The sequence below is a fragment of the Cervus canadensis genome, chromosome 7 (assembly GCF_019320065.1).
Source record: "Cervus canadensis isolate Bull #8, Minnesota chromosome 7, ASM1932006v1, whole genome shotgun sequence".
NCBI classification, from domain to species: domain Eukaryota; kingdom Metazoa; phylum Chordata; class Mammalia; order Artiodactyla; family Cervidae; genus Cervus; species Cervus canadensis.
The window spans coordinates 59485869-59503715 of NC_057392.1; the positions used below are offsets into that span (position 1 = coordinate 59485869).

The following is a 17847-nucleotide window of genomic DNA, read 5'->3' on the forward strand; positions in this document are numbered from 1 at the left end:
ATTCATTTCTCTGCAAATACTTATGAGCATCTCTGACATATCATGCTCTGTGCTGAAGGCCGAGGACACAATTATGAGCAGAAATAGATGTGGTTCCATCCTTCACTGAACTTACAGTTTATATACGGGAGAGGCTGACATGAATAAATATCAAATACAAAACACAAAATTGTATTGCAAACTAAGATAAGTGCTTTGGAGGATGTATTCAGGGTTCTACTGGGTATGTAACAGAGGAACTTGACCTGGACTGAGGGTCAGAAAAGTTCCATGGGAAGATTCACTTGAGCCAAGGCCCAGAAAATGAACAGAGAAGATGGGAGAGGCTTTCCAGATTGAAGGATCAGCATGTGCAAGGTTTCAGGGCTGAAGGGAGCCTGACACAAGTTCAGAACCCCAAATTCAGAACAGCTGGAGTACAGAACACAAAGAGTGTTTGGGGTGAGGTTAGAGAGGGGTAGATGAGGTGGGACTTTGTGGGGCATATGGAGGAGTTTGGTCTTTATTCTGAGAACCACTGAAGGATTTAAGTAGGGGAATAACTGGATCAGATTTGCATCTCGAGAGGAGCACTTGTGAAGCCAACAGAATTATAGATGGTACGCTTTCCTTTTAGAGCCATATCACCTTGTATGTACTTCTGCTGAAGGGGCTTTTTTTAACCTCTTTTGAGTCATGGACCTTTTTGAGAATCTGATACATATATTTTTAGGGTTCTGTACTCTCAGAATGATTGAATGGAACTTGATGTAGGTACTGTTTACAAAGATATGGGCAGAATTTAGGAAACCCAATATGGATGGTGAAGCACTCTGGACTAGCGAGAAGCAAGGAACAGTTACCATCACTAAGCCTGAAAGACAAAGGGGAACTCAAGAAGCACTATATCTGTGGCTGTAAGAGAGATAGCCAGTAAGAGCTGTGGCCTTGGGCAGAGGAATGCTGCCACTGGTGGGGAAATCTATAGCCCTACTTTTCTCTCCCTCTCAGATTTCCTAGTGGTACATCTCACTGGCCAAATCCAACTAAAAGCCCATGGGCCGCTAGTGAACCCATCTGATGGAGACAGTAGAGGTCAGCTTCCTGGGACACAGAGCGTTATAGAGAAGATGTAATGGGGGAGCAAACAAGGAATGCCCAGTATGTATAATTTTTATGATTAATTTTAAGGGAACACCTTGAAGGATATCCATGGATCCAGGCTAAGATCCTTTGCTCCAAAATGATACATAGCAAACTGCATTCTAGTTATTTATTTTTAATGTCTGTGTTGTTTATTATACTGGGAGCTGCAGTGAGGCAAGAGCCTCATCCACCTCTGTGTTCCTGTGCCTAGCCTGTGGCTAGTATCTTACAGTCCACGTTTGTTGAACAAATGGGCAGGCAGGTGGCAGAGTGGACCAGGTATAGTGAGAGCAGCTCGGTGTGGGGCTGTGCCTCAGTGATAGTCTTTCCTTGACTCCTCCTGGTGGGTTTTGGTGTTAAGATATGATCTTGAAGTGGTGTTGGGTGTAGTTAGGCTGGTCCCCTTTTCCTAACACAAGGACCCTTCTACTTCCCTGCAGAGAGGACAAAGAGAAGGTGCATCTAGCGTCTGTGCTATATTATAGACCCAGGATTTGGTAGCCTCAGATCGTATTCCCAAAGCAAAACAGTCTCATTTAGCTCCACATCCATTAGCTGCACAAACAAGTTTATCAGGTCAACCAGGGAGACTTGTGGCCACAGTTGCCATTTTTGTCAACACTGGCAAACTTTATAACCACATCTCCCACCAGAAAATGAATAAAGCTTAATAAGCCACTTCTGGGAAATAGGCAGAAACATGGAGGAAGGAGGGAGGAGACCAGAAGAGAAATTTATTTTAAAAACCCAAAATGGATGCTCCAAGTCCCCCAAACCCATCTTTTTCTTCTTTTGGTTTGGAGTAAAATTCTAGATGTTAATGTTCAGATATCCTATTCTGTCAGAGAGTTTTATCCACTGAGGAGTAATGACTTGGTTGTCAAAATGGGTATTTATTGACATAGAAATAATCCTCATTATATGCATACACACACATTGGTTTAGATACATGTATCTCCTTAGGTGGACAGTTGGTTCCAGGCATCAAAACAAGACCCCACCCACCTCTGAGTGGGTGAGCACACTCACCTCTGAGATCTTGGTTTCTCATACCATTCTCCAGTAAAAGAGAACTGGGCTCCCTGGAGAAATGGCCATATCTAGGACTAGGAAAGGAAATATACAAAATGATCCTAGAGAGGGATATCAAGATGGCAGAGTAGAGGGATACAAAGTTCACCTCTCCCAAAAAACACATCAAGATTACATCTACACGTGGAACAATTCTCACTGAAAACCACAATGAGACTGGCAGAAAGACACTTATACAACCAAAGCTGTAAGAAAGATCCACATGGAATTAGGTCAGGACCATACCCCTGGGAGGGGACACAAAAAAGGACGGGGATTACATAGGCCTTTTAGGGAGTGAGCAGTTTGAACCGCATATGGGCACCCCAGCCCTGGGATCTGACACAGGGAAGAAGTGTCCCCTTAGTTGGTTTGAAAACTCCTGGGAACAAGGTGGATGAAGCACATTGAAATTTCCCAGGATTCTAGCTAGTTTCCTGTGACTGCACCAATGACTGGCTCAGCCCAAGCTAAGTGCTCACTTGGCTGCTCTCGCTCTCTGTGGTGCAGCTTGACACTAGGGCAAGAGCTGCCACAGCTTTTGGAAGAGTAGTGTTGTGGGGGTTTGGGGGGGAGTGGCTCAGACCTGCACAGCACCCAAACTGGGGCGAGGGAAGCCATTATTGGTGCTCATGGAGGAGGCAGATCCAGAGTAGTCTGAATTCTGACTTATGTGCTGGGACCACTCCAGCACACACCCCAGTCCACACCAGGTGCCCACTCTGACCCCTCTTGTTCCAGCACTGCTTCCCTCTGGGGCAAAGTTACCAATTCTGGGGAAAGGGGAAGAGCACACAGAATAGAACCACCTCAGACCCAACTCTCAGGGCTTCTGTTCTAGCAATCTGAGACCAGACCCCTTTCCAACAGGGCAGTGATGGCCACTGAGCTGAGGGGAAATCTGAGTCACACCTGGCTCTGGCTTCAATCCCTCCATCTCCAGCCAATAACCTACCAAGGTGCTAGCTGCCAGCACACCCTGAGGAAAGATATGACTTGTGCTCATGTCAGATCCAGCTCTCCCACCAATGCCACTGGGCACATGCAGACTATCTAGGGATGCTCCCATACAAGGACACCCCTTCAAGACCAGGGTAGAGAACTGTTTCACCTAATTTCATAAAGACAGAAAAAGTTAAGCAGAATAAAAAGACAGTAAAAGTTGTTTCAAATGAAAGAACAGGAAAAAAAAAAAAACAACCTGAAAAAAACAACTAATGAAACAGAGATAATTTACCAGATGAATAGTTCAGAGCATTAGGAATAAGAATGCTAACTGAACTAGGGAAACGAATAGGTGAACACAGTGGAAATATTAACAAGGAACTAAAAAGTATAGAAAAGAACCAGTCAGAACTTAAGAATACAATAACTGAAATGAAAAACACACTAGAAGGAATTAACAGCAGACTAAGTGAAAAAGAAGAATACACAAGTGGTCTGGAAGACAGAATAATGGAAACCACCCAATCAGAATAGCAGAAAGAAAACAAATTTTAAAAATGAAAATAGATTAAGGGACCCCTGGAACAACATTAAACATACCAGCATTTGCATTATAGAGGCCCCAGAAGGAAAAGAGAGAGAGAGAGACAGAGGAGTCAAAAATGTATTTGATGAAATTATAGCTGAAAACTTCCCAAACCTGAGGAAGGAAGCAGATAACCAGGTACAAGAAGCACAGAGCAGCCCACACCAGATGAACCCAAAGAGACCCACATTAAGGTGTAATTAAAATGACAAAAGTTGAAGATAAAGAGAATTCTAAAGGCAACAAGAGGGGGGAAAAAGAGTTATATACAAGGGAACCCCCATAAGGCTATCGGCTGATTTTTCTGCAGAAACTTTGCAGTCCAGATTGAGTGGCCATGATATATTTAAAATGCTGAAAGAAAAAAACCTACAATGTATGTTACTCTACACAGTAAGATTATCTTTTAGAATTGAATGAGAAATAACTTATTAGATGAGTAAAAACTAAAAGAGTTCATCAATACTAAATAAGTGTTAAAAGGGATGGTCCAAAGTGGAAAGAAAATGCTATAAGAAGTAAGAATCTATAGGAAAGGAAAAATTCCAATAGTAAAAGCAAATATGTAGTGAAGGCTGTGGATGAACCACTTAACTAAGCTGGTAGGAAGATTAAAAGAAAAAAAATCATAAAATTAAGCATAACTACAGTGAACAGTGAAGGGATACACATGAAGATGTAAAATACACATCAAAAACATAAAACATGAGGAAGGGGCAGTAAAAAAGTGTAGCTCTTTTAGAATGTGTTTTAATTTAAATGAGTACCAGTTTGAAACAAATAAATATAGTTACAGATCAACATATATGAACCCCATAATAACCACAAATCAAAAGCTACAACAGACATACAAAAATCAGAGAGAAAGGAACACAAGCATTCCACTAAAGAAAATTATAAAACCACAAGTTAAGAAACTAAAAGAAGGAAAGGACAGAGAACAACTACAAAAACCAGAAAACAAATAACAAAATGGCAGTAAGTACAAAACTATCAATAATTACTTTATATGTCAGGGGATTAAATTCTCCAGTCATAAGACATGAATGGCTGATTCAATTAAAAAAGAGTACCTCTCTATATGTGACTTACAAGAGACTCACTTCAGAGCTAAAGATACACAGACTGAAAGTGAGAGAATGGAAAAAGAAATTTTGTACAAGTGGAAACAGCAATAAAGAGAAGGTAGTAATATCAGACAAAATGGACTTTAAAACAAAGTCTATAACAAAGGACAAAGAAGGGTATTATTTAATGATAAAGGGATCAATACAAGAATATATAAGGTGTATAACTCTTATTAACATATATGCACCTAGTATAGGAAAACCTAAATCTATAAAGCAAATATTAACAGATTTAATGGGAAGCTTCCCAGTGGCTCAGTGGTAAATAATTTGCCTGCAATGCAGGAGATGCAGGGGACGTGGCTTTAATCCCTGGGTCAGAAAGATCCTCTGGAGGAGGAAATGACAATCTTTCCCAGCATCAGGTTCTTTTCAAATGAGTCAGTTCTTCACATCAGGTGGCCAAAGTACTGGAGTTTCAGTTTCAGCATCAGTCCTTCCAATGGAATATTCAGGGTTGATTTCCTTTAGGATTGACTGGTTTGATCTCCTTGCTGTCCAAGGGACTCTCAAAAGTCTTCTCCAACAGCACAATTTGAAAACATCAATTCTTTGGCACTCAGCCTTCATTATGGTCCAACTCTCATGACTACTAGAAAAACCATAGCTTTAACTATATAGACTTTTGTTGGCAAAGTGATATCTCTGCTTTTTAATATGCTGTCTAGATTTGTCATAGCTTTCCTTCCAAGGAGCAATCATCTTTAAATTTCATGGCTGCAGTCACTGTCCGCAGTGACTTTGGAGCCCAAGAAAAGAAAATCAGTCAGTGCTTCCACTATTTCTCCTTATATTTGCCATGAAGTAACTTATACTTAAGAACTGGACATGGAACAATGTTCCATGAACATGAACATGGTTCAAAATTGGGAAAAGAGTATGTCTATTCATCACCTCCACTGTATAATCATAAGGGATTGCTACCTATTTTTATAAATCAAGTTTTATCAGAACACAGTTGCTCTCTTTCATTTATGTATTCTCTATCATCTATGACTGCTTTTATGCTAAAACAGCCAAGTTTGGCAGATTCACCAGAGTCTAGAGGATCTGTAAAGCCTGAAATATTTACTGTTTGGTCCTTTTCAAAAAATTGCCAATCCATGGTCTAGATCAAAACTTTTCAATAGAAATATAATATAAACCATATATGTAATTAAAGATTTTCTGGTAGCTGAATTTTAAAAAATAAAAAGAAACAAATTAAATCAATTTTAATAATGTTTTCTTCCACCTTTGTGCAAAATATTTCAACATACAATCACTGTTGTATAATTAATTATATTTTAATGAGATATTTTATGTTCTTTTTTCAAGTAAATGTTCAAAATCCAGTGCGTATTTAAACAGACAGTGTAGCTCAATTCAGACTAGCCACATTCCAGATGCTCACTAACCACATGTGGCCAGTGGGTACCATATGGACAGTTCAGGTCTGCCTTCAGACCCTCCAAAGAGTGAGACCAGCCACAGATCTTAGTGCAGAGGTCAGCCTTGACAGGGTCTTGGGCTATAGGGGAAGAGTTGTTCCATAGCTAACATTCCAGTCCTCAGGGATCTTTGCTCTTCCCTCAGAATGGTTCAGCATAGAAAAGACAAGTTAACTTTTTCCAGTTGCAAAATGTGGCAACCTCCCTGGGTGTGTGCTGAGCCTGTACTTTTGGAATTTGGCATCCTCAGACCACCCTGCATGGGTTATGGTGGTTCAACTCTTCTGAGTTGCTTCTTTGGTGGTTAAAATCATACACAGGATGGATGTCAGAGTCAGCAGGACAAAGAGAAAGCTACCCACTTCCTTGACCCACCAGAGCTGAAGGGACGTCATGCTGAAAGAAATGTATTTCAGCTGGGTTCAGGCCTTGGGGAAACCCAGGTGAAACAGTTCTGGTTTCTTGTTCTCCTGAACCTCTGCCTTAGGACACATAGTCTCTTATGAGAACATGTTTGAGTTCCATCTTTCCCCTGGAATTTCATCAGTTTATTTCTTTCCTACTTACATAGAGAGAAGAGGTCTCGCAGAATAAAATTGAAATGTGTATCCTTTCATCACACATCCTTGTGGTTCACTTGATCATGCCTTAGAATTTAGCTACCCCTTCCCCTACAATACTTACAGTCTTTTCTCCACCAGGGGCTTTATCCAGGTTACATTTCTCATTTTGGAATCATTCTTTTGTAAGTTGCCTTGTGACATCCTTTTCTACCATGAATGGATTTGGCTTAGTGAGCATTTACCCACTCAGCATATATTAACTCACAGTCAACAAGAGTCCAAAGTATTTGCAGTATTTGGATGCAATTTCAAAAATGACAAAATGATCTCTGTTCGTTTATAAGGCAAACCATTCAACATTACAGTAATTCAAGTCTATGCCCTGACCAGTAATGCTGAAGAAGCTGAAGTTGAACAGTTCTATGAAGACTTACAAGACCTTCTAGAACTAACACCCAAAAAAAGATATCCTTTTCATGATAGGGGACTGGAATGCAAAAGTAGGAAGTCAAGAAATAGCTGAAGTAACAGGCAAATTCGGCCTTGGAGTACAGAATGAAGCAGGGCAAAGGCTAATAGTTTTGCCAAGAGAATGCACTGGTCATAGCAATCACCCTCTTCTAACAACATAAGAGAAGACACTACACATGGACATCAACAGATGGTCATTCCCAAAATTATATAGATTATATTCTTTGCAGCCAAAGATGGAGAAGCTCTACACAGTCAGCAAAAACAAGACCGGGAGCTGACTGTGGCTCAGATCATGAAATCGTTATTGCCAAATTCAGACTTAAATTGAAGAAAGTAGGGAAAACCACCAGACCATTAAGGTATGACATGAATCATGATTATGACATGAATCATACCCTTATGATTATACAGTGGAAGTGAGAAATAGATTCAAGGGATTATATCTGATACACACAGTGCTCGAAGAACTATGGATGGAGGTTTGTGACATTGTACAGGAGGCAGGGATCAAGACCATCTCCAAGAAAAAGAAATGCAAAAAGGCCAAATGGTGTCTGAGGAGGCCTTACAAATAGCTGTGTAAAGAAGAGAGGCGAAAGGCAAAGGAGAAAAGGAAAGATACACCCATCTGAATGCAGAGTTCCAAAGAATAGCAAGGAGAAATAAGAAAGCCTTCCTCAGTGATCAGTGCAAAGAAATAGAGGAAAACAACAGAATGGGAAAGACTAGAGATCTCTTCAAGAAAATTAGAGATATCAAGGGAATGTTCCATGTAAAGATGGGCACAATAAAGGAAAGAAACAATATGGATCTAACAGAAGCAGCAGATATTAAGAAGAGGTGGCAAGAATACACAGAAGAACTATACAAAAAAGATCTTTATGACCCAGTAATCACGATGGTGTGATCACTCACCTAGAGCCAGACATCCTGGAATGCCAAGTCAAGTGGGCCTTAGAAAGCATCACTACGAACAAAGCTAGTGGAGGTGATGGAATTCCAGTTGAGTTATTTCAAATCCTGAAAGATGATGCTGTGAAGGTGCTGCACTCAATATGCCAGCAAATTTGGAAAACTCAGCAGTGGCCACAGGACTGGAAAAGGTCAGTTTTCATTCCAATCCCAAAGAAAGACTATGCCAAAGAATACTCAAACTACCACACAATTGCACTCATCTCACAGGCTAGCAAAATACTGCTCAAAATTCTCCAAGCCAAGCTTCAACAGTACGTGAACCATGAACTTCTAGATGTTCAAGGTGGATTTAGAAAAGGCAGAGGAACCAGAGACCAAATTGCCAACATATGTTGGATCATTGAAAAAGCGAGAGTATTCCAGTAAAACATCTACTTCTGCTTTATTGATTACACCAAAGCCTTTGACTGTGTGGATCACAATAAACTGTGGAAGATTCTTTGAGAGATGGGAATACCAGACCACCTGACCTGTCTCCTGAGAAATGTATATGCAGATGAGGAAGCAACAGTTAGAACTGGACATAGAACAACAGACTGGTTGCAAATCGGGAAAAGAGTATGTCAAGTCTGTATATTGTCACCCTGTTTATTTAACTTATATGCAGAGTACATCATGAGAAATTCTGGACTGGATGAAGCACAAGTTGGAATCAAGATTGCTGGGAGAAATATCAATAACCTCAGCTATGCAGATGATACCACCCTTATGGCAGAAAGCGAAGAACTAAAGAGTCTCTTGATGAAAGTGAAAGAGGAGAGTGAGAAAATTGGCTTAAAACTCAACATTCAGCATACTAAGATCATGGCATCTAGTCCCATCACTTCATGGGAAATAGATGGGGAAACAGTGGAAACAGTGGCAGAGTTTATTTTTTTGGGCTCCAAAATCACTGGAGATGGTGACTGCAGCCATGAAATTAAAAGACACTTGCTCCTTGGAAGGAAAGTTATGACTAACCTAGGTAGCATATTAAAAAGCAGAGACATTACACTGCCAACCAAGGTCTGTCTAGTCAAAGCTTTGATTTTTCCTGTAGTCATGGATGGATGTGACAGTGGGACTATAAAGAAAGCTGAGCACCAAAGAAATGATGCTTTTGAACTGTGGTGTTGGAGAAGACTCTTGAGAGTCCCTTGGACAGCAAGGAGATCCAACTAGTCTATCCTAAAAGAAATCAGCCCTGAATATTTATTGGAAGGACTGATGCTGAAGCTGAAACTCCAGTAATTTGGCCACCTAATGTGAAGGACTGACTCATTTGAAAAGACCTTAATGCTGGGAAAGGTTGAAGGTGGGAGGAGAAGGGGATGACAGAGGATGAGATGGTTGGATGTCATCACCGACTCAATGGACATGAGTTTGAGTAAGCTCTGGGAGTTGCTGATGTCGATAGGGAAGCCTGGCCTGCTGCAGTCCATGGGGTGGCAAAGAATTGTACACAACTGAGTGACTGAAATAGCTGTGAAAAGAAGAGAAGTAAAAAGCAAAGGAGAAAAGTAAAGATATTCCCATTTGAATGCAGAGTTCCAAAGAATAGCAAGGAGAGATAAGGAAGCCTTCCTCAGTGATCAGTGCAAAGAAATAGAGGAAAACAACAGAATGGGAAAGACTAGAGATCTCTTCAAGAAAATTAGAGATGCCAAGGGAACATTCCATGCAAAGATGGGTTCGATAAAGGACAGAAATGGTATGAACCTAACAGAAGCAGCAGATATTAAGAAGAGGTGGCAAGAATACTCAGAAGAACTGTACAAAAAAGATCTTCATGACCCAGATAATCATGATGGTGTGATCACTCACCTAGAGCCAGACATCCTGGAATGCCAAGTCAAGTGGGCCTTAGAAAGCATCACTACGAACAAAGCTAGTGGAGGTGATGGAATTCCAGTTGAGTTATTTCAAATCCTGAAAGATGATGCTGTGAAGGTGCTGCACTCAATATGCCAGCAAATTTGGAAAACTCAGCAGTGGCCACAGGACTGGAAAAGGTCAGTTTTCATTCCAACCCCAAAGAAAGGCAATGCCAAAGAATACTCCAACTACCACACAATTACACTCATCTCACAGGCTAGCAAAGTAATGCTCAAAATTCTCCAAGCCAAGCTTCAGCAATACGTGAACCATGAACTTTCAGATGTTCAAGCTGGATTTAGAAAAGGCAAAGGAACCAGAGATCAAATTGCCAACATCTGCTGGATCATCAAAAAAGCGAGAGAGTTCCAGAAAATTAGCTATTTCTGCTTTAGTGACTATGCCAAAGCCTTTGACTGTGTGGATCACAATAAACTGTGGAAGATTCTTTGAGAGATGGGAATACCAGACCGCCTGACCTGCCTCTTGAGAAACCTATATGCAGGTGAGGAAGCAACAGTTAGAACTGGACATGGAACAACTGACTGTTTCCAAATAGGAAAAGGAGTATGTCAAGCTTATATATTGTCTCCCTGCTTATTTAACTTATATGCAGAGTACATCATGAGAAACGCTGGGCTGGATGAATCACAAGCTGGAATCAAGGTTGCTGGGAGAAATATCGATAACCTCAGATATGCAGATGACACCACCCTTATGGCAGAAAGTGAAGAGGAACTAAAGAGCCTCTTGATGAAAATGAAAGAGGAGAGTGAGAAAGTTGGTTTAAAACTCAACATTCAGAAAACTAAGATCATGGCATCCAGTCCCATCACTTCATGGGAAATAGATGGGGAAACAGTGGAAATAGTGTGAGACTTTATTTTTTTGGGCTCCAAAATCACTGCAGATGGTGATTGCAGCCATTAAATTAAGATGCTTACTCCTTAGAAGGAAAGTTATGACCAACCTAGACAGCATATTAAAAAGCAGACACATTACTTTGCCAACAAAGGTCCATCTAGTCAAGGCTATGGTTTTTCCAGTGGTCATGTATGGATGTGAGAGTTGGACTGTGAAGAAAGCTGAGTGCTGAAAATTTGATGCTTTTGAACTGTGGTGTTGGAGAAGACTCTTGAGAGTCCCTTGGACTGCAAGGCAATCCAACCAGTCCATCCTGAAGGAGATCGGCCCTGGGTGTTCATTGGAAGGACTGATGCTGAAGCTGAAGCTCCAGTACTTTGGCCACCTGATGCAAAGAGTTGACTCACTGGAAAAGACCCTGATGCTGGGAGGGATTGGGGGCAGGGGAAGGGGACCACAGAGGATGAGATGGCTGGATGGCATCACCAACTCGATGGACATGAGTGAATAAACTCCGGGAGTTGGTGATGGACAGGGAGTCCTGGCGTGCTGCGATTCATGGGGTCGCAAAGAGTCAGACACGACTGAGCGACTGAACTGAACTGAGTGACTGAACTGAGCTGAACTGAACTGAACCCCTCAGTGCCTGGCAGCGTTCCAGGTGCTGGAGATACAGTGGTGGAAAAATACAACTTCTGACAATCAAGTGGGAGGTATAGGCTCTTAGAAGCACAATTCTGTACAAGGCAAGATATGCTATGACCTGCATATGGATGCTCAGAGAAGAGGGGCAGAGGGGAAGATGGGAGAAAGGGAATGCCTCATGTTCTCAGATTCAGTGCAGAGCCACCAGCTCATGATCTGCTTTGTTCCCGTAGGCTAAAGCCCAGAAAGTTCTGCAGAAGCTGAGTGACGTGCAGGAAATATTTCACAAGAGACAAATGAGTCTGATGAAACTGGCAGCCAGACAGACTCGCCCAGTGCAACCTGTGGCCCCCCATCCTGAGTCCTCCCCAAAATGGGTGTCACCAAAAATCAGCCAGCCCTCCACCTTGGGTGAGTTATTTGGGAAGGAAGTTTTGTGGCTTTCTGTTTCATCCATGCTCATGAGGATTTAGATTATGCTTGTTTAAGATACATAATGGTCACTGTTTCAACAGACATTATATAAGATATAGAATAGCACAGGCATTGAAGACTTATAAATTTAGGTAAAACTGAATGGTTGGATGCCAGGAGAAGTTCACAGTCTAGTAGAAGAACAATATAAATGAATGAATAGCAGTAGCATAAAATAAGCTTCATTAAGAACCTTTAAAAGGCCAACAAGATTCTGTTAGCGAAAGAGTGGTAAAATTGGTTCTTTGAACAAAATAAAAAGATGAGTCCTTACACCAGTCTTTCATGGTTTTGATTACTATAGCCTACTAATAAGACTTGAGATCATGTAGTATAAGTCTTCCAACTTTGTTATTTTTCAACATCGTTTTGGCTATTTTAGGTCCTTTTCATTTCCATATAAATTGTAAAATCACCTTTCAGTTTCTTCTGGGATGAATATGTAGATCACTGAATGAATATATATTTCAGTTTGGGGAGAACTTTTATCTCACCAATGTTGAATCTTTCAACTTATGAATGTTATAATGTTCCATTTATTTAGGTCTTCTTTAATTTTCCTCAACAATATAGTAGTTTTGAGTGTAAAGATCTTAGATATTTCATGTTTTTAAAAAGCCATATGATCAATGGAATTTACCGTATATAACTATTATCAATAGGAATATATTTCTGTATAGCAATGTAACCATATCATCTGTAAATAAGGACAATTTTACTTCTGTTTCAGCCTTTATGCTTTTTTTCCCCTTGCCCTATGATAATGGCTGGAACTTTTAGTAGAACGTTTAACAGAAGTGGTGAGATCAGATATCCATGATTTTTCCCAATTTGTAGGGAAAGAACTTATTGTTCACCTTGAAGTATATGTTAGCAGTAAGTTTTTCACAGACATACTTTATGAGATTGAGAAAGTTCCCTTCTATTCCAGTTTGTTTAGAGTTTTATCATGAATGATTGTTGAATTTTTCAGATGCTCTGTTTGGTGCATATAGTTAGTTACTAGTAGTTGCTCAGTCATGTCCGACTCTTTGCGACCACATGGACTATGGCCCGCCAGGCTCCTCTGTCCATGGAATTCTCCAGGCAAGAATACTGGAGTGAGTTGCCATTTCCTTCTCCAGGAGATCTTCCCAACCCAAGGACCAAAATTGCCTTGCTTATGTCTCCTGCATTGGCAGGCAGGTTCTTTACCACTAGTGCCACCTGGGAAGCGCTATGTATGATTTTTCTCCTTTATTGGTTTATATGGTGGATTACAGTGATTTATTTTTATATGTTAAAACAATCATGCATTCTGAGTAAACACTCTTGGATATGATATATATATATATACACATAATTTTTTGCCACATGTATTTTGCAACTGTTATTAAACATATACAGATTCATAATTATTTTTATCTTGCAGATATATTGGCCCTTTTATAATAATGAAATATCATTCTTTCCCTTCTTATCTTTAGTAATAGGCCCTATATTGAAGTCTACTTTGTCAGATATTAATATTGCCATTCCAGCTTTCTTGTACTTAGTGTTTACATGATAACACTTTTTCCATTCTTCCATTTCTGACTTTATTTTTAAAGTATATTTCTTATAGACAGCTTTACTTGGGTCTCACCTTTTAAAAACATTATGTTAACTTCTATCTTCTAATTAGAGTGTTTAATTGATTTTACATAATATGTAAGTATTGATATAGTTGGATTTAGAGCTACTATTTCATTATTTGTTCTCTGTTTGTCTCATAAATTTTTTTTTTTTTATTCTTCTGATCTCCTTTCCTGACTTTTTTGAGGTTAGCCATTTTTTAGTATTCTGTTTTAATTCCTCTACTGACTTTTTACATACATACACACATACCTTTTTGCATTGTTTTTCCCAAGGTGTTTCTTCTAGGTATTACCATGTGTGTCCCTAATGTCTCACAATCTACTTTGAGTTAATATTGTAGCACATTGTGTAAATAAAGGAAATTTGCAACAGTATAGTTGCATATGCCGTTTAATCATCTGTGCTATTCTTATCCTAAATATTACATCAACATATGTTACATACCGCAGTATTGTATTATAATTTTTGCTTTAAACAGGCATATATCTTTTTTTTCATTTATTTTTATTAGTTGGAGGCTAATTATTTTACAATATTGTAGTGGTTTTTGCCATACATTGACATGAATCAGCCATGGATTTACATGTGTTCCCCATCTTGAACCCCCCTCCTACCTCCCTCCCCATCCCATCCCTCTGGGTCATAAAAATATGGAACACTTTATGAATTTGCATGTCATCCTTATGCAGGGGCCATGCTAATCTTCTCTGTATCATTCCACTTTTAGTATATGTGCTGCTGAAGTGAGCACTAAATATCTGTTTTGAAATATCTTTCAATAAAATTTGGAGAAAGGAAGAAAAATGGAAAAAATATATAGATAATTTTATATTTACTTCCTAGTCACCATTTCTGATGTTCTTTATTCCTTGTTGAATTACCATCCTATATTTTGTCTCATCATGCTGGAAACCTTCCTTTGGCATTTCTTGTTTTGCACGTCTGTTTGCAACAAATTCTTTCAGTTTTTATTTATCTGAAAATTATGGGGTCTTTTGGTAACTCTCCATTTAATACAATTTACAGTCCCCTGTCTCCTACCACATATTAAGCTTTTTAGAATTAAAAAGTTGATAACAGTTTAGTGTTATAATTTTAGTGTTTAGTTCACTAAATTCACAGTGAATTTCTTTCCAGAATTTTTCCACACACACACACACACACACACACACACGTACACATGTACGCTCAGACACACTTATGCATGCACACCACAGATACACACAGACATGCACACACAGAGACATCCTTTTTGGATGGTTGGAAACAGGGCTTGGTTTTCCTGACTTCTTATATAGGGCAATTTCCCAAAACTAATTATACTCCTTTCTATGACTTTTTTTCCCTTATTATTATTATTATTTGGATTTCCCTCATTATTTTAAAGGACATATATTTGTTACAAATAAACAAAGCTCAATGATAGATTGTTTCTCAGCTTTTCAAACACAAGACTTCACAGTAATTAATGACCCTCCTAGGATCCACAGATCTTTGACATGTCTGAACAGGTACTGTGGACTTTGGTCAGGCGACTTGCTTATTTTGTATAATGCTCCTATGCTTTTGTTTTGGAGATTAACCACTGAGTGTGGATTCTAGCTGGTTGATAACAGGAGTTTCAAACACATTCATCTGATTCCTTAGTAACTGTGTCTGTGCCAAGATAAAGTATTACATTTCACAGTCTAAGGAACATGGTCAGGGCCACTTAGAGATGGCAGCTGGAATCTCAGCTCTGACTCTTGGTAGCCAAGTGTCTTGGGTACTTTGTACCTCTCTGAAGTACACAAGGAATGTGAAAACATTCTTTTGTGGCTATGTGTGCCCATTTGTCTCTGACTCTTTGCGACTCTGTTGGCTGCAGCCTGTCAGACTCCTCTGTCTGTTGAGTTTTCCAGGCAGGAATACTGGAGTGGCTTGCCATTTCTTACTCCAGGGGATCTTGCCAACCCAGGGATTGAACTTGCATCTTCTGTGTCTCTTGCATTAGCAGACGGATTCTTTACCACTGTGCCACCTGGGAAGCACCCTTTTGTGGCTATAATAGTAGCTAAAATATACTGAGTGCTTACCAAGACCCAAACACTTTGTGCATATTAATTCACTAAGGCCTCATACATACATACATACTGTTGGCTTTCTTATTATCCCCCATTTTGCAGATGAATAAGCTAAAGCCATTATCTTCACTACCTCCACCATAGTTTGACCCCAGGTAAATAACAGGAAATAGGAAAAGGAGTACGTCAAGGCTGTATATTGTCACCCCGCTTATTTAACTTATATGTAGAGTACATCATGAGAAATGCTGGGCTGCAAGAAGCACAAGCTGGAATCAAGGTTGCCGGGAGAAATATCAATAACCTCAGATATGCAGATGATACCACCCTTATGGCAGAAAGTGAAGAGGAACTAAAAAGCCTCTTGATGAAAGTGAAAGAGGAGAGTAAGAAAGTTGGCTTCAAGCTCAACATTCAGAAAACTAAGATCATTGCATCCGGTCCCATCACTTCATGGGAAATAGACGGGGGAAACAGTGGAAATAGTGTCAGACTTTATTTTTTGGTGCTCCAAAAGCACTGCAGATAGTATTGCAGCCATGAAATTAAAAGATGCTTACTCTTTGGAAGGAAAGTTATGACCAACCTAGACAGCATATTAAAAAGCAGACACATTACTTTGCCAACAAAGGTCCATCTAGTCAAGGCTATGGTTTTTCCAGTGGTCATGTATGAATGTGAGAGTTGGACTGTGAAGAAAGCTGAGTGCCGAAAAATTGATGCTTTTGAACTGTGGTGTTGGAGAAGACTCTTGAGAGTCCCTCGGACTGCAAGGAGATCCAACCAGTTCATTCTAAAGGAGATCAGTCCTGGGTGTTCATTGGAAGGACTGATGCTGAAGCTGAAGCTCCAGTACTTTGGCCACCTGATGGAAAGAGTTGACTCACTGGAAAAGACCCTGATGCTGGAAGGGATTGGGGGCAGGAGGAGAAGGGGACGACAGAGGATGAGATGGCTGGATGGCATCACCAACTCGATGGGCATGAGTTTGAGTAAACTCCATGTGTTGGTGATGGACAGGGAGCCCTGGTGTGCTGCGATTCATGGGGTTGCAAAGAGTTGGACATGACTGAGCAACTGAACTGACTGAAATAACAGGGAGGGAACACAGCCCCACCCATCAACAGAAAATTGGATTAAAGATTAACTGAGCATGGCCCTGCCCATCAGAACAAGACCCAGTTTCCCGCTCAGTCAGTCTCTCCCATCAGGAAGCTTCCATAAGCCTCTTATCCTTCTCCATCAGAGGGCAGACAGACTGAAAACCACAATCACAGAAAACTAACCAATCTGATCACAAGGACCACAGCTTTGTCTAACTCAGTGAAACTATCAGCCATGCCATGTAGGGCTACCTAAGACAGATGGGTCATGGTGGAGAGTTCTGACAAAATGTGGTCCACTGGAGAAGGGAATGGCAAACCACTTCAGTATTCTTGCCTTAAGAACCCCATGAATAGTATGAAAAGGCAAAAAGATAGGACACTGAAAGATGAACTCCCCAGGTGAGTAGGTGCCCAATATGATACTGGAGGTCAATGGAGAAATAACTCTAGAAAGAATGAAGAGACAGAGCCAAAGCAAAAACAACACCCAATTAGGAATGTGACAGGATGGAAGTAAAGTCTGATGCTGTAAAGAGCAATATTGCATAGGAACCTGGGATGTTAGGTCCATGAATTAGGGCAAATTGAAAGTGGTCAAACAGGAGATGGCAAGAGTGAACATTGACATTTTAGGAATCAGCTAACTAAAATGGACTGGAATGGGTGAATTTAACTCAGATGACCATTATATCTACTACTGTGGGCAAGAATCACTTAGAAGAAATGGAGTAGCCATCACAGTCAACAAATGAGTTTGAAATGCAGTACTTGGATACAATCTCAAATATGACAGAATGATCTCTGTTCGTTTCCAAGGCAAACCATTCACTATCACAGTAATTCAAGTGTATGTCCTGACCAGTAATGCTGAAGAAGCTGAAGTTGAACAGTTCTGTGAAGACCCCCTAGAACTAACACCCAAAAAAGA

The 17847-nt window shown here is 40.2% G+C and overlaps 2 protein-coding genes and 1 non-coding gene across 8 annotated transcripts in view; 1 reads left to right on the top strand and 2 right to left on the bottom strand.

Moving 5' to 3' along the window:
• The window catches only part of MCF2L2 (MCF.2 cell line derived transforming sequence-like 2), a 264579-nt gene that overhangs the window by 117486 nt on the left and 129246 nt on the right, over positions 1-17847 (top strand). For all 6 annotated transcript variants that reach the window (XR_006270375.1, XM_043473614.1, XM_043473613.1 and 3 more), the window contains one exon: positions 11893-12070. Coding sequence is in view for 5 of the 6 variants with exons in the window: in XM_043473614.1 (XP_043329549.1) it covers positions 11893-12070 (178 nt within the window). In the remaining variant the exon portion in view is untranslated. The remainder of the gene's footprint in view (positions 1-11892; positions 12071-17847) is intronic.
• B3GNT5 (UDP-GlcNAc:betaGal beta-1,3-N-acetylglucosaminyltransferase 5) overlaps positions 1-17847 on the bottom strand; it is a 79653-nt gene that overhangs the window by 19326 nt on the left and 42480 nt on the right. The window lies entirely within an intron of this gene.
• LOC122445617 lies at positions 14395-14501 on the bottom strand. The gene has a single exon (XR_006270585.1). It is a non-coding gene; the product is annotated as a U6 spliceosomal RNA (small nuclear RNA).